The following is a 25,763-nucleotide window of genomic DNA, read 5'->3' on the forward strand; positions in this document are numbered from 1 at the left end:
AAGATCACGTTTTGCATGAAAGAAAGGCCAATGGAACTGGGACTGTTAGACTTAAACTTTTGGGTATTTTACACTAGGACTTAGAAATGACTTTATTCCTTTTTGTATTTTCTGTCTCTAGCATTGCAAGTAGCAAGAAGGTGAATTTTTGGTATTTGGAATACTCTCTCCTCATTTTTCCTTTGGGAAAATCATTAGCCTATCTGATTTGACTGCTATTGAATATATTCCATGACATCCATAAGTCTACCTTCAGGCATTGCATGTGCTTGTGTATTACATATGATTAATTGCTTGCATAAGAACAATGATGAACCCTGCAGAGGGGAGGAGGGATGTGAAGAACAGCTTACTTAGGCATTCCAGGTGCTAACAAGGGATGGTTTGATACAGCTCATTCTTGTTTTGAATTTTCATGCCTCTTGAGAAAGAAAGGAGCAGAAAATGCTTTGCATGGTGCTATGTCCTCCCAGGTCCTATGTTTTCTTTTTTGTATTTTGTCAGTTCTCTAAGTAGGGATTTTCTTAGTTTAATATAATTTCCATTTTTAAAATTCAAATACCTACATATGAGGTGGGAGTGGAAATTAATCAGAAGCATTCCTATAACCTGCAGACTCAAATTAAGTCCTTGAGCAAGCTGGCATTTTGATGAGATGAGGATTCAGCGGGTGGGACAGTTGTACATTTGAACTCTGGGTACACTGCCGAAAGCGAGGCCTGAGAAGGTTGTGTTGAGGAAGGAGTGTCAGTGACTGAGCCTGTTGGAAACGGAGGCTGAGAGAGTTGAGGACACATATGTAAGGGAGAACACATTGATTGGTCAGGTGTTTTTTTTCTGCTGTGAGTTTCGATTAGAATTTTGGGTCTCATTAAGTGACCCATGTTGAATAGAGGTTGGGTAGAGCTGGCTTGGAAAGCCCTCAGTGAAGAGATGAGCTCGACAGTATGATAAGCAAGTAGATGTGAATTCAGGACAGGAAATGGAGAAGGACAGGGTGAGAAAAGGGAACAAATTTACAATTTGTGCCATTAGCCATTTATTAGAATTTGGTATAAGAATTTGTGGACTTACTGTTTCCGTCTGGATTTAAGGTACAAAAACCTACTGGCTAGTGTCACCAAAAGTGATGTTTTTATTCAATTGTCAACCAAAAGTTTTACACTAAATTCTTTTGAATCTTTGAATGTTTATATTATTCCCAATAATCTTTCCAATTCTTTTAAAAGGCTGATTTTTAGGAAGGCTAGCACTTTTTGATCACAAAATAGTTTCCCCGATAAGTATGATAGCTTCAATATCTTTCAAATTAGATTCTTTTGGAAATTGAACTATATCAAATAAAATAAAACATGTAGGGTTTTTTTGTTGTTGTTGTTAAAGGTATTATTATATTTGCAGGTTTGTACAATTTAGCAGATACAGGAAGGGTTTAAATTGTTTCTTTAGCTAGAATGTTCAGTTCAAATTATACAGATATAAGCCTGAGACCTAAATGAACTCTCTTCTGAGGACTAATGAATGGAAGGTAGATTACTCATTTCTTCATGTTCAAAAGACAAATTATGTCTCTGAACACAGTTGTTTCAATGTTTTTAACTTACAGTCTCAAACTCTTCCCATTTCTTTATCAGTGACTTGGGAAATGTGGAGGCAGTCTTGTTGTAGTTTCCAAAGATTTAGGCATTTTTGAGACTCTAAGAATAGTTTCTTGAGCCACCAATTTGTCCCTTAATTTTATTTAAGCTGAGCAAGGCCCATCTGACTTCTTTCAAGTCAGAAGAATGCAGCATCTACCCAGAGAGGCTGAGGGTGGGATAGAAAGAAGGAGGCACTCCAAGTTTGGAGACACAGATTCTAGTCCAGTTCCTTAAGCTGCATGACCTTCAGCAAGTCTCCCATGTTGTTCGGGGCCACAGTTTCTTTATAAGTGCAATGAAGAGTTTGGACTCAACAACTTATAAAGAAATATTCATTCTAATGGTCTATTATGTGAAAAGAATGTGAGTTGTTCTAGAAAATATGAATCTGCTCCCCGATTGTACTCCAAGCTCTGGTTCTAAATTTCAGTTATTGTAGTTACTTCTTTTGAGGTCAATCATTGAGGAAGTCAGTTAATGCAGAGATGATGTCTGGAAGGAGTTTACAAGTTTGTTGTTCAAATAGTATTTGTTGGGGGCCAACTAAAACTACACATCAGGGATTGTGCTCACATTGGACTAGTGTCTTTGGAAAACACAGTCCTTGTGTGTCCTTTTTGAATTTACAGGCCAACTTCGGGAAGCAGAGAGACAAATAGGAAATCCAACAGCATGATAAGTAGTACAATGGGAACGTTTAGGGAGACATGAGCACTCAACAGGATATCGAGGAAGGTTTCCTGGTGGCTGTGATGTCTCAAGGGAGACTTGAAGCATGAGTAGGAGTGTGTCAGATGAAAAGGAAGGGGAGGAAGATTTCAGGTAGAGTAACTTGCATACATGAACATTTAGACCCAGAGACAGTCCAGAGGGACTGAGGAACTTAAAAGAAATCCAGTATGGGAGGAGTATAGTACCTGTTGGGGAGGGTGGGGACTCTGGATAAAGCAGGATAATAATTCAAGTTCTTTGGCTCTTGAGTTACTTTGGGACAAGTTGAGCTTCAGGTAGCTAGTACATAGTAGGAGCTTAATAAATATTTATTGAATGAATGAACATGTAAGTAAAATGTCTAATAGGTACCTGGAAATGTGGACTTCCTAGTCAGGAAAGAGAGGTTGGATGGAGATTTCTATTTTGAAGTTTTCAACGTATATATGAAAGTAAAAACACAAGGAGTGGTTGTGATCATCCAGGAGAAGGTATGCAGAGGAGAAAAGAGGGTCTAGGGGCTGAATCCTGGGGCACCCACACCTGAGAAGAGGAAGAGGAAGAGGGGCTCTCAGAAGAGCCTGAGCAGGAAGGGCCATTGTAATAGGACTAAACACTAAAGCCCTAGAAGTCAGCTCTCTGGGGGCAGAGGTTTTTGTTTTGTTTATTTTGGGATGCCTGCTGTTGACCAGTTTATGCCCCCAGACCCACCCACATTCACATATTGAAGCCCTAACCCTCAATGTAACTGTATCTGGAGACAGGGTCTTTGGGAGGTAATTACGGTTAAACGAGGTTATAAGGGTGGGACCCTACACTGATAGGACTGTGGCCTTATAAGAAGCGCCTCTCTTTTTCTGTCCTCCTCCTTCTACCCCCTCCAGGGTCCACCCCCACCCCACACCGAGAAAATAAATCACTGTTGTTTAAGTCACCCAGTATGGGGTTTTGCTATAGTAGCCTGAGCTGACCAAAACAGTTCTCGACACTTAGGAATGGTCCTGGTAAATACAGCTAATCAATATTTTTTTTGAGTGAATTGAATGAATGAGTCATTCATTGGCATGCTTATGAATGCATTCCTCCCTCCGCAGTGTGATTGTCATTGAGCAGGTTGGGAGAAGGGAGGAGCTCTTGCAAGCATGGAAGTCCTGGGTGCTTAGGGAGAATGGGAGGGTGCTGTGGACACAAAATTGGAAGAAAGAGCTGAAAAGGCTGAAAAGATTGAAAATGCTAAACTGCTCAAATCTCCTCTCTCTCTCTCTCTCTCTTTTTTAAATAATTTGGCTAGGCTGGCTCTGAAATTGGGGATGGTTCTTGGTTGATTATGTAGTGTGTGTGTGTGTGTGTGTGTGTGTGTGTGTGTGTGTGTAAAGGCCCTTCTTAACATTAGATAGGACTATCGGAATCTAAGTGAATTTAGGCACAATCTAGATATTGCTCTTCATAGAGAAATAATACTCTAAGCTGGCAATGAAATTCCTCAAGTAAACAACAGATAAAGGGAAGGAGAGGGACACAGTGTAATAATAATTGAAATAATTGGAATTCTTGTATCACTCATGGCACTTACAGTGAAAGTACTTTTTAAATTGTCTTCTATTACATGCAACATAGGTACATTATATAAAAAGATCCTAAAATATTGTTAAAAAGAAATTTTCCCAGAAAATGTAAGATAAAAGTTAACTAAATTCTATTAAGCTTGCAAGTTAACTCCAAATCATTCATTGACTCATAATCAAGAACAGTCTTGCTGCCTGACAACCAAAAAATTCAAACTGTCTTCATCAAGTCCTGGGTGGGAAGCCAGGAAATGGGATCTGAGATCACAGGCTTTGTGAGAGTCAGGGTCTTTGGCTTGACTCTTGGTCACAAATCATGCCTTTTTTTCCTTGGAGAGATAGTGGGAAAGAAAAGGCTGTTTCAAAACATGTTAAAGAATACTGATTCCACTTGGCTTCTTGTTAACGTGTGCCCTTGCAGACTTGGGTAAAACCTGATCCTGTTAAAAGTCATTGTACTTAAAAAGATTCATGACTAGAGTGTTAGGACAATTCTGTGGCCTTGAGGGTCCCATTGCAGCAAGAGGAGTCTGACTGAGAAGAGGATAGCTCTGTCCTTTGATGCCCAGTAACCTGCATGCCCAGCACCTTGCTGGCTGTACCATTGGTAGGAAATGCAGTATATACACTTCAATTTGTAAGAGATCATGGTCTAAAGAGATCATAGATTTATTTTGCCACCTGGCCCAGAGGGTGATAGAACTTCGGACAATGGTTGCCTATAGGGGTTGGGAGTTTATTGGAATGGGACACAAAGGGAAATTTCTGCGGTGATGGAAATACTCTATACTTTCATTGGGATAGTTGTTACATGGACATATCCATCTGTCACATTCATCAAATGGTATGCTTTAGATACATGTATTTCATTGTATATAAATTTTGCCTCAAAAAACAAAAACTCAAGGTCAGGTGAAAAAAGTCTAGGAACTAATCAAAAACCCTTAAAATAAGTGACCAAACTATTTGTGAAAATGAGCAGAAACTTAAAGGGAAATTCTTCGTTATTTTTCCACATTAGAGGAAAATTGATGGTATCAGATAAATGCTCAAAAATAAACTTCCAAACAGAGCATTTATAATCAGTACAATAATAAGTTTGAACACAGCCAAACCTTCATGTCTCAGAGTAAAGGAACCATTTCTTTTATGGTATAAGCTATTATGGAGATAGTTCCACATTTATTTTCTTTCATGTTTCTTTTGGAGGAATAATGTTGTTGTAAATGTAAAAAGCTTTTAAAGGAGCTAGAGAAGAAGCTATGTTTGGTCATAGTATTATCTGCTTACGAACTAAAAATTCAGAGCTCTCTTGTGAATCATGCTGCCAAGAATTGCAGACTTAAGCCTCGAGATTGTACGAATTTAAATTTTGACTTTATGACCTCAGTCAGCATAAAGATACAAAGATAATCTTCCATCAAAAACAGTTTTGAAAATGTTGGAATGGGCCGGGCGCGACGGCTCATGCCTATAATCCCAGCACTTTGGGAGGCTGAGGCAGGTGGATCACCTGAGGTCAGGAGTTCAAGACCAGCCTGGTCAACATGGTAAAATTCCATCTCAACTAAACATACAAAAAAATTAGCTGAGCATGGTGGCAGACACCTGTAATCCCAGCTACTTCAGGAGGCAGAGGCAGGAGAATTGCTTGAACCCGGGAGGCAGATGTTGCAGTGAGCCGAGATTGCACCAGTACACTCCAGCCTGGGTGACAAAAGTGAAACTCTCTCTCAAAAAAAAAAAAAAAAAAAGGTAGAATGTCACATGGAAAGTTAACTTTTAAAGATAGTAATCCAGACACCTATAATATTATGTTGTCCTTTTAAGTATCTATATCAATAAATTAACCAACATTTGATGACCTAACATGGCCAGGGACAGGGCTGGGTGCTCATAATTCCCGAATAATTCTAGCCAGACCTTGTCCTCAAGGAGCTTATGAGCAGGGTGAAGGGATAAAAACCAGATAAATAACTCTAATTCAGGAAGAATGTGATAAATGCATGATAACTACCACTAGAATTCCGAGGAGAGGAAATTTTCTTTGAATAGAGACTAAAGGAAGGAATAATGAATGTGGTAGCATTTGGGCTGGACCTATTGCAAGAGTCATGCTCTCCCCTGACAAGCCAAGAAAGTGGGGATTCAAGGTAGAAGGAAAGAAAAGCTCTGAGTTCTTTGAGTATTAAAATTTTGCTTGGCTGAAGCATAGGTTACAGTCAGAGGAGATGGACTAGGAAGGATCATTACGGGCGGAGAGGAAGCCCTGAACTCATGGGGGAAGCTATGATTTGGGTTCAAGGCAGAGCTGGGTCATGTCAAGATGGATCCTGAAGCAGTAAAAAAGTCCAAGAAAGTAAACCGGTCGCAGGGTTTAGGATGAAGTCTGGGAGGAAAGGGCAGAGAGATCCTTAGGAGGCTCTTAGGACAGGTAAGGTAATAGGTCTCAAAGGGAGTGGCAGAAATGAAATGGAAAAAGAGAGATTGTAAAGCTAGAAGGCCCAGGAACTGCCTCTTGATTAGGTGTGGAAGGCAAGGGAAAATCAGCCCTCGAAGAAGACAGTGAGATTTTAATCTGGATGACTGGAGAGACAGTAATGCTGGGCACAGACAGAGGGAAGTTGAGAGGAACACCATGTTTGAGAATGGTGACTCATATTTGAACAATCCAGCAATGCCCAGCAGACTGCTGGAAAAGTGGGGCTGAAGATATATTCAATGGCGGAGCCAGAGCAATCTTTATCCTTCTTCACCTGGGAGAACCAGTAAGTCATGGCTGGAGTGTGTGTATCCAGCAAGAGAGGTTGGGGAGGGAAGCAAAGAGAGCTGGGAACCTAAGAGTGAAGTTTTTGCCAAAGGCATGAGAGAAAAGTCGGCGTAGCACAGTATACTTTCCCACCCAAGCTCACCTGCTCAGGGACAAGGCTCACCAAGATGAGTCTGGAAGAGAATGCTGGAAAGAAAACTGACTTTATTGAACTTCTTGGACTAACTTTGATTGTAAATCTCTGAACAATCAAAGCCTATGAGGAGACAGCCAACCTTCTTATTCTTCCTATGTCAATAGTGAACAATTGCAGATCTCCTTTCCTTTTTTTCTCCTTTCCCCTCTTCCTCTCTCCTCCCTCCCTGAATGCTCTTGGTTTTTTTTTGGACTGGTCTAGAACATGGGTGGCCATTGTTGACCTACAGGAGGGACCACTGTCACCAACAAAGGGTAACAATCTTTCTTTTCAATATTTATTTATATCCAATATTTATTTTCAATACTGACTATGGAGAGAGCTCTCCTGTGCTCCAACACTGCAATATTGGGGGTCTTTCAAAGCACCAAGATATATATTTGCATCTGGCATCATTAACATTTTTATGACTTTCTACTTCTTTCTTTGTACTGGTCTCAAGAGCCACTCATAAATCTCTCAGTAACTGCATAGTGTCCCAGGGCCAGAGACCGGCCACTCCTGGCATTGTGATTAGAGTCATTTAATATCCAAGGTGGTGACTAATGTCTGGCAACAGAGGCTCCATTGGGTGTCATGTGTCCTGGGGCCCTGAGCGTGGGCACTCTAGGAGCACCTCATTATTGCATGTTAGTACTATGGCCAAGAGAAACGTTGAGAAAGTGGTCAAGAGGTGGATCCATGTGAACGCCACTGGAAAACGAGAGACCTCTTTCCCGATCACTGTCAGTGCAACTCGAAAGCCTAAAATCAGTTGAAAACAAAGGTATCTACCTTTATCTTATGTTCATATCCTAGGCTTTTGATAATATGTATTTTTCACATGTTTACAGAAAGCAGTCAACTGAGCTATTCGTGGAAAGGTTTGTGGGTTTGGTTAACGAAGTGGAGGAGTATTACATTTCAGCTGGAAACACATCCCTAGAATGCCAAAACATTTATTCCAAAGTCTGGTTTCCTGGTGCAATCGGAGGCATGGCAATGCCTCTGTTCAGAGACTGGGGTCTAGGGCCAGTAAGGCATTTGATCCACATGTATCCCAGAAGGCTTTTATTGTTAAATTATATTCTTTCGGAAAAACCACCCATGTCCTATTTTGTAAACTTGATATCCATACACTTTTGACTGGCATTCTATTTTAGCCGTAAGAGTATGATTCACAGCAAGCCTGTTTTTCCTCTTGCTTGGGGTGGCAGCGGAAAGCATAGGGTACTTTCCAGCCTCCAAGGGTAAGGGGCAAAGGGGCTGGGGTTTCTCCTCCCCAGTACAGCTTTCTCTGGCTGTGCCACGCTGCTCCCTGTGAGCAGACAGCAAGTCTCCCCTCACTCCCCACTGCCATTCATCCAGCGCCGAGCAGTAGCCCAGCTGCGTGTCTGCCGGGAGGGGCTGCCAAGTGCCCTGCCTACTGGCTGCTTCCCGAATCCCTGCCATTCCACGCACAAACACATCCACACACGCTCTCTGCCTAGTTCACACACTGAGCCACTCGCACATGCGAGCACATTCCTTCCTTCCTTCTCACTGTCTCGGCCCTTGACTTCTACAAGCCCATGGAACATTTCTGGAAAGACGTTCTTGATCCAGCAGGGTAGGCTTGTTTTGATTTCTCTCTCTGTAGCTTTAGCATTTTGAGAAAGCAACTTACCTTTCTGGCTAGTGTCTGTATCCTAGCAGGGAGATGAGGATTGCTGTTCTCCATGGGGGTACGTGTGTGTCTCCTTTTTCTTTCATGACTTGTAGGATTCTTTGTGCCATTTGCATATAATTTGGCAGGTTCAGATTTTTTAAGAGCCCTATGAAGTGCTTTTTGCGTGTGTTTTAAAAAGGCATTTGAAAATTGAAAGTGTGATTTATGGAAACTAAATCATCTGTGAAAAATTGCTTTGGAAAGTAATGATTGCTGGCCATAAAGGGAAATATCTGTGATGTACCTAATGTGTTTTTAACCCTTTAGTTGCTGACAATCTATAGTCATTAATGCTAAACTCGATTTTGGCTTCATATTAAATCAGCTAATCTGTATATTGTCCGACAATGGTCTGTTTTTGTAGGAATTAGATAAAATGTATACTTGAGATAAAATATTCAAAAATGTAACTATTAGTAACAGTAAGCTTGGCATTTAGATATACCATGAACACTTTGTCAGGTACTCTGTTGGGTGTTTGGGATAGCAATTAAAATAAAGTATTGATAGTTGTACCAGAGTCTATTAGGCTGCAGCAAAGGAAGTTTATTAAAAAGTATAAACTCTCCAAGATTATAGATGCATGACATACTTTCCGTATTTTTTGTGTCCTTAATATGTATATGTATGTGTGTGTGTGCGTATGTGTGTGTGCATGCTTAACTTTTAATTCAGTTAAAAACTTTTTTCTATTTGTTTTTCATCTGGATATTTGATTCTGCATATCCTAGCCCAAGTGAACCGAGAAGATCGAGTTGTAGGACTAAAAAATAGACATGCAGAAATGCATTTAAAAAATCTGTTAGCTGAACCAGACCGACAATGTCACATAATTGCCAAAGCTTTGGTTCATGACCTGAGGTTATGTTGGGTATGAAAAGGTCACATTTTATATTCAGTTTTCTGAAGTTTTGGTTGCATAACTAACCTGTGGAAGGCATGAACACCCATGTGCGCCCTAACCAAAGGTTTTTCTGAATCATCCTTCACATGAGAATTCCTAATGGGACCAAGTACAGTACTGTGGTCCAACATAAACACACAAGTCCAGCTGAGAGAATCTCAGAAGGTTGTGGAAGGGGTCCACTTTGGGAGCATTTTGCAGAGGAAGAAACTGAGGTCCTGGCAGGTTGCATTCTCCTGATGGCAAAATGCAGCTCTTCCTATATGTATACCCTGAATCTCCGCCCCCCTTCCCCTCAGATGCCCCCTGTCAGTTCCCCCAGCTGCTAAATATAGCTGTCTGTGGCTGGCTGCGTATGCAACCACACACCCCATTCTATCTGCCCTATCTCGGTTACAGTGTAGTCCTCCCCAGGGTCATCCTATGTACACACTACGTATTTCTAGCCAACGAGGAGGGGGAATCAAACAGAAAGAGAGATAAACAGAGATATATTGGAGTCTGGCACGGGGCACATAAGGCAGCACATTAGAGAAAGCCGGCCCCTGGATTCGTCTTTCGCGTTTATTTTAAGCCCGGTCTTCCCTGGGCCACCTTTAGCAGATCCTCGTGCGCCCCCGCCCCCTGGCCGTGAAACTCAGCCTCTATCCAGCAGCGACGACAAGTAAAGTAAAGTTCAGGGAAGCTGCTCTTTGGGATCGCTCCAAATCGAGTTGTGCCTGGAGTGATGTTTAAGCCAATGTCAGGGCAAGGCAACAGTCCCTGGCCTTCCTCCAGCACCTTTGTAATGCATATGAGCTCGGGAGACCAGTACTTAAAGTTGGAGGCCCGGGAGCCCGGGAGCTGGCGGAGGGCGTTCGTCCCGGGACTGCACTTGCTCCCGTCGGGTCGCCAGGCTTCACCGGACCCGCAGGCTCCCGGGTCAGGGCCGGGGCCAGAGCTCGCGTCTCGGCGGGACATGCGCTGCGTCGCCTCTAACCTCGGGCTGTGCTCTTTTTCCAGGTGGCCCGCCGGCTTCTGAGCCTTCTGCCCTGCGGGGACACGGTCTGCGCCCTGCCCACGGCCACGGACCATGACCATGACCCTCCACACCAAAGCATCCGGGATGGCCCTACTGCATCAGATCCAAGGGAACGAGCTGGAGCCCCTGAACCGTCCGCAGCTCAAGATCCCCCTGGAGCGGCCCCTGGGCGAGGTGTACGTGGACAGCAGCAAGCCCGCCGTGTACAACTACCCCGAGGGCGCCGCCTACGAGTTCAACGCCGCGGCCGCCGCCAACGCGCAGGTCTACGGCCAGACTGGCCTCCCGTACGGCCCCGGGTCTGAGGCTGCGGCGTTCGGCTCCAACGGCCTGGGGGGTTTCCCCCCACTCAACAGCGTGTCTCCGAGCCCGCTGATGCTGCTGCACCCGCCGCCGCAGCTGTCGCCTTTCCTGCAGCCCCACGGCCAGCAGGTGCCCTACTACCTGGAGAACGAGCCCAGTGGCTACACGGTGCGCGAGGCCGGCCCTCCGGCATTCTACAGGTACCCGCGCCCGCGCCGCCCGTCGGGGTGGCCGCCGCGCCCGGCGAGAGGGAGGAAGGGAGGAAGGGAGGGAGGGAGAAGGGGGAGCCGAGGGAGCCGCGGGAGCCGCGGGAGCCGCGGGACGCGCGACCCGAGGGTGCGCGCAGGGAGCTCAGTGCGCGCGGCCCAGCCCGGGGGTTCTGCGTGCAGCCCGCGTTGCGTTCAGAGTCAAGTTCTCTTGCCGGGCAGCTGAGAAAAACGTGCTCTCCACCCACTTAGGGTCCGTGCGACAGGCAGACCCGAAAGCCCGGGGCTTCCTAACTAAACACACGTTGGAAAACCAGACAAAGCAGCAGTTATTTGCGGGGGGAAACACCTCCAGGCAAATAAACACGAAGCGCTTTGAGTCACTCGAGAAGGTCCCGCTCTTGGCATTTAAAGTTGGGGGTGTTTGGAGTTAGCGGAGCTCGGCAGAATTTTATTTATCCTTTCAATGTTTTTGTTTAATGTGCTCCCCAAATTTCCTTTCATCTAGACTATTTGATTGGAAATATGTCGGCTATGATGATGACTTTCTGGGAAGCGATTCCTGTCACCCTTTTTCCCCTCCTCCCCACCCCACGTCCTGGGGCTTTAGAGAGCGATTGGGAGTTGAATGGGTCTGATTTCGGAGTTAGCTGGCTGAGTCCGCGCTGGAGCGGATTGCTGGCATGTGACTTCTGACAGCCGGAAATTTGTAGGTGTCCCGCGAGTTTAAAACAAGCCATATGGAAGCACGAGTGCTTAAAAATAATCTCCCGCCAGCCCAGTGGCGAGCCTGTCCCACCCGGGGAGAATGCCCCGGAGTGGCGTGCGGGTCCGCCGGGGTCTGCGCCTCGCAGCCACTGTGGAACGAGCGCGGCCGGTCCAAGACACAGGAGACCACTTCGTGACTTCAATGGCGAAGGTTGTGTGTCCTCATTTTTATTTTTTTTCCGACAAGATTTATTCTTTCTCCCTCTCCCTTTCCTCCCATTTTCCCTTGCCCAGTTTCTCCCCCCTCCCCCTTTTTTTTTTTTCCTGATGGGCCTGCAGAGGGATTAGGTGGGCGCTTCTGGTGAACGCCTGCCTAGGTGGCCACAGGACAGGTGTACTCTGGACTGGGTTTGGGAGCTTCAGGGCGCCACATGGCTGGGTGCTGAATTAGGCATTTCCTAACTGTACACTGGTATCTGGACTGGTGTCTCCATTATCTTTCTGCCTTGTAAGCCGTGGACCAGTTTCTGTTAAGTATTCTGTTTCCAGGGACATTTATAGCAGAAGGAAGGGAATAAGGTGCAGTTTGGCCCCAGAGGATACGGAAGGGCAGATTCTGGGGGTATCCAGCGTGCCTCTTCAGCCGCCTTAGAGAAATTTACAGCATCCCACAGCCACGCAGGTCCAAGCTGTCTTTACTTAAAAGACAAACAATGAACAAAACTTTTAAAAGTTGGCATATTTCAAATTAATTTTACTTGTTTTAATTTAGGGTTAAAACAGAGAAAAAGGATTTCTTCTGCCCACTTTTTTTTTTTTTTTAATGGAAGAACAAAATACAGCGATTAAGTCTAATTCCACACAACATTAAAAACTCCTTGATGTGAAGGAAGGCATTGGTATGATGTGAATTCCATAACCTTATGATGGACTCCAGAAACCATTTTCCTTCCTATTTAATTTTCAGTTCTTTTATTGCAAATTAATGCCACTGAATTTCAATGGGCACTAATGAGACTGCTCCTTGGTAGATTATTTACTGCCTTGCTAATAATTACAAAGTGAACCTGGTCAAATACAGAGGGGATCGCATCTTATTCAAAATTGTTCATCATCCCAGCGATAAGTAGTATCAGTGTCATGTGCCCTATCTTACGCTTTTTGCATTAAATGATATTCAAATACTTAGAATAATAAAAAAAGATACAAAGAACTTAAAAATTAAAAAAAAAACTTGCACAAATGGGACTCTGTTTGGAAATTCAGTTTTAGAATGATTTTTCCTGTGTTTTATTTCCTGGATTATCTTTCCTCTTTTGTTAGAATTCTGCCTCTTATTACCCAGCAAGGAAGAGAAGCATCTATGCAAGTTCTTCATATGGACAGATGCTATTTAGTATTTTTGCCCTCTCAGTTTTTCTGCTTAAATAACTCTGGGTATAAAGGAAAGGATTGATTGGACTCTTTTAGGAAACTTCAAGTTTCTTAAGTAGTTCTCAAAAGGTTTTAGGGCTGAAAGCAGTGTTTTCAAACTGCTTGTTGTGACCCAGAAGGTCGTGAAATCAGTTTAATGAGTCTAGAATATTTTTAAAAAGGAATAAAACAGAAAGGAATATAATAGAAAATATCAGAGTGCATGGCATTTAGTAAGGATAAGTTTTGTTTCCTGAAAATCTGTTTTAATTATACATGCTTCTGTGTGCTGATTGTGATGTAAAATGTATTTCTTACTGTGGATTGAACTCAAAGAAAAAATTAGAAAGCTAATGGCCTAAAATATTATATGTTCAGTAGAAAACAAAAAATTCAGACAAGTGGCTGGTTGTTTTTACCTATACAAATCAAAATGCTATTTTGATTGTCTTCATTTTTCCCTTATAAATTAGGTTGGTGTCTTTAGTCAGGCTAAGTTTTACTGTCTGATTCTTAACTTTTCTGTTATAGAATGGTGCTGTCATGTGGACTGTCCTCATGAGTGTCCCACTGGATGTTCAGAGAATTTATGTGAAGGTCATATCATTTAGCATTGAGACACTGTGATTACTTTCTTCCATTTCTTCCATAATATGCAGCCACATCTATGTGTGAAGAAATGTATTAGATAAAATTTCTCTGGGCACATAATAATGTGAGAAAGATTGTCACATGTCCCAGCAAATTGTTATTAATATAAATTTGTTACTTGGCAAGCTGAGATTTTGCAAGATGTTACTCAAAATTTCATGATGAAGGAAACGGGGAGTCATCTTATCCTGGGTTCCTTTTTAGGTTTCAAACAATTTAGGAACTCTGAATAAAACTAAAGATGAAGCTTAATTATATCAACTATCCTTTTTAAAGTTCAAATTAGGAATTTAATGCTGCATGCTTATTTCAGTTTTATTACTCAGTATTCTTAAAAGTTAGACATCACTCACTTCTCCAGAAAACTTGGCAAATGTGTAAACCTTTTGCATCAAAATCAATGCCCTGCTAATTTATTATCCTGGCCATCTGCATATTTTGGGCAACTCATTTGTCCACTGGTGATCATTTAAAACTCTTTCTCAAGTTTGAATAGAGACTGATCTCCAAAGTGAGATTTAAGTGACTAACTTTCAAGTTTCCCATACATTTTTCCTTTTACTTAGATAACATTTCAGCCCCCTTCCTTTCTGATCTTACTTTTTTATTAATTTAAATTGTTACTGATTACCTGACACTTTGTGCTGGTCTAAGAATAGTCCAAAGAGTTACATATTCCCTCGTGAATGAGCGTATTTTCGGATGAAAATGGAATCACATCTTCAATCTCCATTTCATTTTCACCTCCTCCATGTGGCTTGTACCTGTTTGGAAGAAAGCTCCTGAAGGATAATTGCCACTTATTCTAATCTTCTTTCTCACACTCATTTAATTTGGATCCCTGGCTATAGTTGTTATTTACTTTGTGAATATATTTAGGCTATGACATTCATAATTTGGGAAAATTCTCAGGTTTGAGAATTTTGGTTTCTTGTAGTTTTAAGGATATGCAAGACAGGTGTAAGAAACTGCCAAGGGGAGGAACCATAGATATCAGGAAAAACTAGAAAAGATGCCAGACTTACCATTAATGGTGAGACAATAGTAACTTTGTTAAGTGAGATTGTATATGTTAAAGTGGTACAGAAACTAAACAAACATTAGGTGTTTTTATTATTTTACTCACATGTTAATATTTGTTTTGGTGCTTTCACAGGCTAAAAAGCAAGGAAAAAACAGATTTAAGTGGTCAGTAATTTTGTTATAAATATAGAATGATGATTATATGAAATCTTTTCCTGTGAAAGTCAAATTTAAGTAAAATCTTTATCACCATCTGCAACATTTTTCTGCAGCCTGGCTTACTGGGTTATCATAAAGAACATTGATTTTACAGATATATTTAAAAAATGTCAAAACCCTGATTATGTGTAAACAATTTTACATAAGGAAATATATGAATTTTAATTAAATTTTTCTAAAATCCATACTCAGCATGAAGTTAATACATCTTACCCCCTCCCTGTGACTTCATTATTATTTTTAATGTAACTTTAGAAGAACCCAGTAGAGAGAGCAGCGTGCTAAGTGCGTTTCTTTCTTTTCCAGACAACTTTGAATGGAGAGGAGCAAATTAGTCTTTTGGTTTAATTCTGTCTCAGTTTGCTTATCTAAAAAAAAGGAAAACAGAGTGGCTACAATTGTTTCGAACCAAATGCGTACTCCAGAGAAAGATGCTATATTAATCCAAAAAATACAGCCACTTGAATGCAAACCAGCCAAAGCGAAAGTGTAAGGGATTTGATGGAAAGGAGGCAGTTCATCAAAGTTATTGAGGGGTTTTATATTTTAAACTCTGCCAATGACTTGATGTGTAATGTCACTTAAAAAAAAAAAAAAGTATGTCTGAGCTGTTTCCTACTTCGTCTCTAAAATATCCTCACAGTGATCTCTGAAATCCCAGGACTTAAGTGGGCTGGAGGTTACGGGAAGCACCTTTATAGTATCCTTAATCTTATGAGGGAAGAAACCATAATTGCTCAGTTCTCTGCCTTGGATAATATCATGAGGGACTCTAAAGAAAGTTTTGCATTAATCAACAATGTTTTAAATTATGTGTATATTTTTAGACCCTATTAAAAATGGGAAGCATAGAAAGACAACTATTCTGGTCTCAACTGACGAAATTTTATGTAGTTTAATAAAGTAATAATTTCAAGAAACGTGGGCAAATAAGAAAGAGTATGACTTTCTTACAACCCACTTGTAAGTGATATGGTAGTGGTAATGATCCACGATTTTGATGATGACGATGATGATGGAAATGAAGTTTTCGTATCAGTTTGGGTAGGTAGTATTTCTGGATGCCTCCTGTGGACCCTGGAGATGTTCATCCTATGCAGAAATCCAATCCTTTAAATCTACTTGGCTCATTGTTGTATAATTCTAATTTGATAGTCTGAAAATTTTAAAAATGATATTATCAATAATATTACAATAATATTATAAACTTAAGTACCTATAATTGCTACAAAAAAATTTAAAAGAACCCAAAATTCCAAGCAAGACTGCAAATTTTTTGTCTCTCCTCTGAACTATTTAGAGGGACAAATTAGTTTGTTCTTATAACATCCACTTTAAATAAACGTGTCATCTTTAATAAGATAGTAGACTTCTTTGGTAATGTTCTATTTTTTGGAGATCCTATGAGTTACACTTGCGAACATTTTAAAAGTTCACTTAAAGTTAATAAAATCCGTTAAGTAATGTTCAGAAGTAGACGTTTCCTAATGAGCCCTTGAAAAGCTCAGGTGGGTTATTTTTGAGAGCTCCCCAAATGTTGTCAACCCCAGGAGGAGTGAAGACCTCTGCAGTTTTATCATTCAGATTCTCATCTCCAGCTCCGAAGCCGTAGAACTGGCCAGGCCCTAAGGTCCACCATCCTTGGTTCCAGTTCCATCTTCCATCCTTCCGTCCCGGGCTCATTCTGCCTGTTCCTAAACAGTGGCAAGTGAGGGGCCCCAGCAGCCAACTTGTGCATACCTGGCACTACTTCCTGGGCAGTTTTCTTGGCTCCTTGACTTGTTGGGCGGCTTGGGATTTCTTTTATGGCCCTGAAAGCAAAAGACAATGTTCTCTTTTAGTTTCCTGCAATTAAATGATGTTAGAAATAGTCATCTTTGCATTGGCATACTTCTTCTTTCTCCTGCAGGTCTTTTAGAATTTTGAGTCCATTCTCATATTTTCTTGTTTCATTTGCTTTATTTTCTAATACACAGAAGTTTAAACTGCATTTAAAGAGTTTTTGGCCTATTTTACCCTATTAAGCTTTCTTTTTTCTTTTCTGTTTTAGTTGTTCCATCTGTGTATTCTCAGATATTTTTCTTTCACCTTTTCTGGTTTATTTCTTTATTGACCTGTCTCATCTGTTATTTTAATGCAATTTGGAACAGGGCTAAACAGAGTTCCTACCTCAGCCATATAAGAATATGCCTTAATAACTCAGAATGGTATTAACTAGATTAAAAGTTTCAGAAAGTGATGTTTTTCTTGTCTCTGAGGATAGAAACTTCAACAACATAAAGAAGAAATTTTCAATTAGTAGAATTTCTTTGAAAGTTTGTTCATTCATTCATTTGGCTACCTTATTCCAAATTGAGTCATTCACTGAGGGCTTAGACTATATAAAATGTGATTTTGCATTCCCAGCAGTTCATGCAACAGCATTGCACCTAGCAGCTGGGAAGTCTTATAGCATGAATGGGTGAGATTGATTCTAATATGAGAATCTCCTGCATGTGTAAACTAATAGTGTAGTCTTGACTGTTGTCTCCCAGTATACTTGGTGTCAGGAGTTTTAGATCCATGTGAAAGTGTACAAGGCATTTTTGCTAACTGTAATTTCCCACTTAATCAACAAAAACACTCATTTCTGAACATTCAGTGCATTCATGATTAATCTTACTTACATCACAAAGGTGGTTTTCAAAGGTGATTTTGCTGGGGGAGGGTAACAGTTTCGAAAGTAACATTGTCAGAAACATAGTTGATTTTAAAGGTTCTTTCTGGTGACTTTGACTTCTGCTTTTTTGGAAGACCTTACACACAGTTGTATTTATTTCTCCTGGAATATTTCAAGCAATTCAGAGTGAAAGGACGTACATTCCAATTTGCATATGAGATACAATTTAGTTACATTGAGAAGCTATTTTCTTTAGTTACAGGGAAAAAAAATTGTAGGGCTTTCGGAAGCCTCTTTGATTTCTAATAGGAGGAATCCCTGAGTGCTGGCCCAAACAGATACCATGTCTTCTACATTGCTGTATTTCCCTCAAGCTCTTAGCGAAGTGCATGCCACGTGAAAGCCGGGAGAAGCTGTTGGTTGAATGAATGGATGGTGGTGGGCAGGAAGCATCAGGGACATGGTTTGCTTCAGTCTATTGGCTGGGAGAAAGGCCATTTAGGAAGGGATCCTTAGATGCCACTGGAAGAATGTGGGAAGTCTGTGAATCTCTCTTTCTCAGGAACAAAAGTAGAAAAAGGACTCCACACAGCATTCCAAGTACAGTCGGCCCTCATTATTCCTGGATTCTGTATTTGCAAATTCGCTGACTTACTGACATTTTATTTGTAACCTTCGAGTCAATACTCATGGTGCTTTCTCAGTCCTTTGCAGACATGTGCGCAATGGCAAAAAAATTTGAGTTATCTGACGTATACGTTCCCAGCTGAGGCTGAGCAAGGCTGACTTCTTGCAGCTCCCAGACTATAAACAAGTGTCCCTTTTGCGATCTACTTAGCGTCATGATTTTTGCATTTTCATAATTCCGGTTGATGATTTTGCTGTTTAAAATGGCCCCTAAGCATAGTCCTGAAGTACTGTCTAGGGACTCTAAGTGCAACAAGGCTCTGACGTGTCTTAAGAGAAAATATGTGTTTGATAAGCTTTGCTTAGGCATGAGTTACAATGCTGTTGGCCATGAGTTCAATGATAGAGAATCAACAGTATATATTTAATAAAGAGTTTTTGAACAGAAAAACATAGACAACAAGGGTATGTATTAATGATTTGGCAAAAAAGCTGTGACCATGGGCTGCCAGGAACCTACCCTGTTTTCCCCTCAATGCAGTGGTTCGGTATTTGCTCATTCAGTGTTTGAGGCGACTTTATAGAATATGAGTACCATGAATAATGAGAATCGATTCTATATAATAGAGTGATGAAAGCACAGGTCTGGGAGCCAGCAGCTACATTTCTATTCTGGCATGACTCCTGTGTAGTTGTCATTGCTGGCAAATTGCTTAACTGTGTGCCTCAGTTTTCTCATCTGTAAATGCTACATTGTTTGGATGATGTGAGGATTAAACAAATTCATAGATGTCTAGGGCTTATAACATTCCTGGCACATAGCAAGCCATTATTTTTTATTACTGCTTCAGAAGGGAATTGAGAACTGTACCCTGAAGAAGGTGAGTATGGGAATTTTCTATGAGTCTGGAATGTCCCTATATTTGTTTATTTTGCCTTCAAGTGACTAACTTTAATACCCTATTGTGATTAGAAGTTAAACTTCTGCAACCAAAAGGAAGCAGGAAGCTAGTATTTCTTGCAGTGCTTATTACATGCCAGGTACTGTGCTAGAAAAACAAAACAAAACAACTGTAAAAAAACCTTCAAATTTGGCTGTGTGCAGCTGCTCATGCCTGTAATCCCAGCACTTTGAGGAGCTGAAGGGAGGATTGCTTGAGCCCAGGAGTTCCAGACCAGCCTGGGCAACACAATGAGACCCTATCTCTACAAAAAAACCAAAGACTCCAAATCAGTAAAAATTAATCAATCAATAAAAAGAGTGAGGGGCATGAAGTATTGTGGACTGAAGCAATCCCAGAGAGGGAAGTAGTTGAAGCTGAGGTAAGCAGCTTACGGAGAAGCTGTGATGTACAGAGGGCAAGGAGAGAGTTTTTCTGTGATTTGGAAAAACGGGAACTGGGAGAAAGAAAGAGTTGGAAGCTTGTGCTTAGAGAGCATCTACAAGGATGTCGTTTTCACCTTTGTTGGAACATCCAAATCAAAGATGATTTCAGAATCACCCAGATGATTAAAAAACTCCCGAGACCCAGGCCATATTTCAGCAGTTCTGACGATTGCTCTGGGTTGAAGCTTGAGTCAGTAGTTAAGAAAAACAACAAACAAAAGAACTTTGGGGGCTTTTCTCACTGATTTGCATTTTCTCAGCATATCTCTAGGTGGTAGCTCATTTATTCTTCCTACGACTTTAGACGGAGGATGTTTCCATCTAAGTCTTCAGGATGGAGACATGGAGGGAAGTGAGACTAGCGATGTGCCTCATGGTTTTGCTGTGTTCTAACCATGAGAAGCACTATTCAAACCCAGGTCTCCTCGATTTCCAAGTCTTCATTTCCTTGGGCCTCTTGGATTTCAGAAGCAGAGGGTAAAAGGAGTGCTGAGGAGAACCAACACAGTAGCTTTCAATCTACTCCTCAGCTTTCCAAAAGAAGTTTCAAGACTCGCTGTTGCATTTGATATGGAATAAATACAAAGAAGGTAGACTGAAGAGTATGAAGATGCAGATTTTTGATACCAGGTATGAAGATAAAATTAGGAAGCAATCTAAAATGTGGACACAAATGCACACCTGTGCCAGTTAGCCTGCATAATTCGATTTTTGTTAAGTGTTTAGATAACTGAAGGTAATTTAAGCCCTCATATCTTCCCTCCATAGGGTTCTTTTTCCTTGTGGTTCATCAGAGAGTTGCCACCAATTCAGGCTATTAGTGGTACACATAACCTCTAGCATTGTTGATACAACTATAAAATCCCAAATATCAGTACAGTTATTGATTGCATAAGATTTCCAGTTGCATGGTTGGAAAGTTCTATAAGTTTGAATCCTTGAACCAGTCTTAAATGTGGAAGAGGACTCAACTAAAGCTCTCCTCGTGTCCTCCCTCTGATGTATTTGCAAAATCCTTTCCACAAATAGACTGCGGTTTTTAATGCTTCCCCAGTCCAATTTCTGCATTGTAGAAGATGAATTTATGGATGAGGGAAGTGGCATTCAGGCACTCCAGCTTGGTATAGAAGCCCATGGTTGTCTGGTCCTCAGTCCTCAAGCCTGCTCCTTTCCTCATGTGAACTCAGAATAAGCAGCTGAAAGCAAGTCTTTGAAATCTCAGAAATATGGATAAATGCAAGTGTTTGGGTGAGAAGTGAACGTGGGTCTCCTCTAGTGCCCACCCTACTTGACTATCAGGTTCTGGGCTCCACACAATGAGGGATTATCAACCCCTGGCCCAGGGCTCTCTGGGTCTTGGTTCTTTGTTTTTGATGCTCAGCAATTATGATCAATGAAACCAATGTTGCTTTTCTATCAAGAGTCCAACCCTTTTCTAAGAAGTCTGTGTTTGATATAAGGGAATAGCTAGCAAAGTTATCAAGTAACTTGTAGAAACATTCTGTTGCTAGAGTTCTTATATGGAATGACTGTAGTTGACAACAGTGCAGTACCGGTCATTTTCTAGGACATCTTAAAAACACTGATGAGAAATTTCCTCTCATATGTCTGTCATGTCATTCTCGCCTTTCTCTACACAGGGTCAGTTTTCTATTATCGCTGTTAGGAGTTCCTCACTGGTTTTTCAGCTTTTGAACTTTCAAACTGTAATTAATCGTAAGCTACTAGAGTGTACTACCTGAAGTGTGTGTATACACACACACACACACAGATATATATATATATATATATATATATATATATATATATATATATATATATATATATATATATATATATCTGGTTCTTCCTCTGTGTAGAAGACCTCAGGCTAGTCAGAGAAAACATGCATATTCCATGGTGTGGCAATCAAGCCCTTGTACTTTGATTCCAATCAATCTCCTGCTATTACTCCAAGAAGCTCTTGTTGAAAGAGCCATGTTTAAATGGCATGTTCCTACTTCTGTTCTTGATAGTGATCTTCATCTGTACCATGTACCCTTCTTTCTTCTTGTTCCATCTCTGTTAGACTGATTCTACCTAGAAGTCAAGGTTCAGCTCAAATGCTATCCCTATCAGGTGAATTTTCCACCTGGTGTTTGTTCAGTGTGCATTGTGTGCATATAGCACCTTTTCCCGGTACTTTTGTTGTAATCACCAGAGAATTCCTTTCATTTTAGTTGTAAATAGAGTTGTCTCCCCTGTCTATGGAATAGATTTTATTAATGTATAGAGCAGCGGTCCCCAACCTCTGGACCGTGGACTGGTACTGGTTTGGGGCCTGTTAGGAACTGGGCCGCACAGCAGGAGGTGAGCAGTGGGCATGCAAGTAAAGTTTCTTCTGTATTTACAGCTGCTCCCCATTGCTTTCATTACTGCCTGAGCGCTGCCTCCTGTCAGATCAGCGGTAGCGTTAGATTTTCATAGGAATGCGAACCCTATTGTGAACTGCACATGTGAGGGATCCGGGTTCTCCTTAGGAGAATCTAATTCTTGATGATCTGCCATCGTGTCCCATCACCCCCAGATGGGACTGTCTAGTGGCAGGAAAACAAGCTCAGGGTTCCCACTGATTCTACATTATGGTGAGTTGCATAATTATTTCATTACATATTACAATGTAATACTAATAGAAATAAAGTACACAATAAATGTGATGCACTTGAATCATCCCAAAACCATCCCTGGTTCTGTCTGTGGAGAAATTGCCTTCCATGAAACCGGTCATGGAACTGGTGCCAAAAAGGTTGGGGACCACTCTTATAAAGCCTATTAGAGTAATTTCATAGATTTACTAATTCATTTATCATATTCATTCACTCAGCAAGCATTACGGGATGTTGATTGTGTACTGGCTTTGGTGGTAGGTACAGAGATTGGGAACATTGTCATCAAGGATTTTATGGTTGAGTGAGAGAGATGACAAGTGGATAGACAATGAAAAAACAGTAGGTGATAGAAAAGAGACAGCCAGGAGCATTGAGGAGAGGCACTTAACCAGATGGAGGATCTCGGTCCATTGATATGGAGGTCAAAACGGTTTAATAGAGCAAATGACCCTTTCAACTGAGTTTTTTAAGAATGAGGATTTAGCCAGACAAAGAAGGGCAGGCGAGGTTGTGAAGAGGAACTGAGTGGTACTCTTCAGAGCTCCAGCCCAGTTCCTTGGACAGAATAAATGCTTACTAACTTATAGAGTCAAATATTGAATTAATAAAATAAGGGTAAATTGTTAAGAATCAGAGAAATAACTTGAAGAACACAGATAGCTAGTAGTTTTTGAACACAATGTACCAGGCGCCTTGCCGAAAACCTTAATGATCATCTTGTTTAAACCTTACATTGCTCATAAGAGGCTGGTATTATTGTTATTCTCATTTTATGGGATGTAGAAACTAAGACTTGGAGAGGGGAAGTGACTTGTCCAAGGTCATACAACCAGTACTGGAGAATTAGGGATTCTAGATCTAGAATTTGGACTCTGGAGCTTAAACTTTTAACCCACTCCATTATGCAGAGAAATTGACAGGATTTTTCTGTTGCTGATCAATTTACTTGGCAGTTGGTTTGTTAATTCCTTGTCTTTATTTTAGTTGTCACAATGCTTTCATCTTAGACTGTGTCCCGAGGCTGCTGCTTTTATTTTTATGGGAAATGACTATTTTTATGATCCTTGCTAAAAGCATGTTTAAACAATTTTCCATTAAGCAAGGGGATGTTTTTCCTTCTAATATCAGGAGCCAATAAATGAAATTCTACAAAGACTTGCTGATAGCAACCTTAGGAATTTCTTCGCATGTGAAACCCATCTGAGAACTTAAAATCTGGATAAAATTATAGTGTAATTTGGTGCAATCCTCTCTTTGTATAAATAAAATCATAAAATCACAGTATTATCATCTAGGAGGGGCCTTAGACATGATGGAATCCTACCTTTTATATTTTCCAGGTGAAGAAATCAAAGTCCAGAAAGGTGAAGGAACTTCCCCCAAGGTTTCCCAGCTGGTAGAGAAAGAACCAGGTAGTCCTAGATCCTCTATTCTGACTCCTGACCACTACCTCACACCTAATAGATGGAGGCATGGCCAGTTCCTGTTCACCAAGGGCATCAGACCATGCCATACTCATTGTTACTGTTCTAGCATTTATAGTAGAAGCTCAAGCAAAGCAGGATCACAGAATACCTAATTCTGGTCACTACAACATTATAATGATGGCTAAAGTGAATGCCCCAACCATGCCTGTCTAGACAGGCCATCTGTTTAATTGGTATATGGTTCATGTGAGAATTTTTAACCTCTGTTTGTCATGTCAGTGTTAGTTCTCTAGTGATGACTTATTTCCTATACTTCTATTTCGATTATTTACTCTCAATTTAATAACTATACCTTGTTTACTTTGGGACTGGAGATTTCCTTGTTTTTCTTTCTTTTTTTTTTTTTTTCTGTTTCCAGGGCTTAAAGGTTAGGCGTGACCTTGCCAGATTTCCCTGGAGACTTACGCTGTCTCCTTTCAGATTTCTGAAGCAGTTGGGTGCTATTTTTAGTCCACTATCACCAATGTGAAAATGGAACTTGCATTATTTCATTATAGATATTTCACTTTAGTATTGACAGAATTTAAAACATAATTTGATCTGTGCTTGATCTAGCAGCCAGGTTACGATAGACATTTTTAGTTACCTGGTCCACATGGTGAAAAACATGTGTCTTCTCTAAGACTAATGACTAAGCCTGATGTTGGTTATATACTGTTTACTATTAAATTTTCCCCTTGTAGTTTAATACTGTTCCAGGAAATGAAATGAAAGTTTAATAAGAATGGCAATTGATGGACCCATATGTCGGAAGTATAACTAATATCCCTGTTACATGTGTTAAAGAAAGGCATGGCTGGTGGGTTGTAACTGTGCGACACCAAGATGATTTGCCACAACTTGTTCTTTAGAGATATATATTTATCAGGATAGAATTTATAACTAAACAAAACTATAGCAGTTTTTTCACGTTGATTTTTTTTAAATGAATCAAAGAACTGCTAGAATTGCCAGTTAAAAAATTTTAAAAGGAGATATGAAAAATCTTACAATTCACAATGCTGTAAAGAGAGAATGTAGGAATTAATATGTTCTTGATATCAATAGTTTATGACTTTTATACATGTAGAAGCAAAACAATTTGAGGTAGGAAAACAATTTGAGGTAGTGTGGATGTCTTGAGATTGTCCTTCACATTTCTTTTCCTTTCTGTGAAAAACTGAAGGCCAAAATGTATTTTCTTCTGGTTTTGAAAGTACTATTAAGATCCTTGCAGCAAAATGAGTTCCACTAAGGAGCTGAAAACAAAGCTCATTCCCCTCATGATACTCTGAGAGGCTTTGCTCAGCATCCTGCATTCTGGCGATTCCTTGGAGACAGATGATGCTAAACACAGGGAGATTAGGTCAATGGGAACTTTTTCTAAGTCAGTATTTCTTCTCCTTGGAAGATGATAATTTTAAATCTTCCCGAAGTCCAGCCTAACCCTTTCTACTTGAATCTACATGAAGGAGAGCTCCAGCAGGTGGAGAGGAAGTGAGAAAGAGAAATGAAAGCTGCACGCCTCATGATGCTGTGCCAGGGAGTTCTTAAAGGTGAGGGAGTTTCTCTTTGGTGACCTAAGCTACGTGAATCAGAAGGGTCATTAGTTTTTTTCTTTTTCTTTTTCGTAAACTCCTACATAATTTTAGTAAACAGGAACAGTAACCTAACGTGATACCCACTGGCCCAAGATTTAGTGCATCTTCAAAGTCACCTAATTATGTCCAAAACAGACTTTTGTCTCTTGATGAGAAAAGCATGGTTAAACGTGTGATGATTTTCTGTCATCCTGAACTCAGATCTGTCATTGTGGCCGGATTTGTGCATCTCTGCTGCCTTTTCTTAGAAGAACCATATGTAGAGTTGTCAGATAAAACATAGGATGCCCAGGTAAACTGGAATTTCAGTTAAACAGCAAATAACATTTTAGCATGTCCTATGCAATATTATACTAAA

The 25,763-nt window shown here is 40.8% G+C and overlaps 1 protein-coding gene across 16 annotated transcripts in view; it reads left to right on the forward strand.

Annotated features, from left to right (window-relative positions):
* Positions 1-25,763, forward strand: part of LOC105489041 (estrogen receptor 1) — a 432,743-nt gene that overhangs the window by 138,756 nt on the left and 268,224 nt on the right. For 11 of the 16 annotated variants that reach the window (XM_011753634.3, XM_011753633.3, XM_071095960.1 and 8 more), the window contains one exon: positions 10,476-10,997. In XM_011753634.3, the coding sequence (XP_011751936.1) occupies positions 10,546-10,997 (452 nt within the window). In that variant the 5' untranslated portion in view covers positions 10,476-10,545. Of the gene's footprint in view, positions 1-8,167; positions 8,471-9,827; positions 10,138-10,475; positions 10,998-25,763 lie in introns of those variants that run through there. The other 5 variants (XM_071095959.1, XM_071095962.1, XM_011753624.3 and 2 more) reach the window with 4 other exon arrangements.

Source organism: Macaca nemestrina, chromosome 5 (genome assembly GCF_043159975.1).
Source record: "Macaca nemestrina isolate mMacNem1 chromosome 5, mMacNem.hap1, whole genome shotgun sequence".
In the NCBI taxonomy this organism is placed as follows: Eukaryota; Metazoa; Chordata; class Mammalia; order Primates; family Cercopithecidae; genus Macaca; species Macaca nemestrina.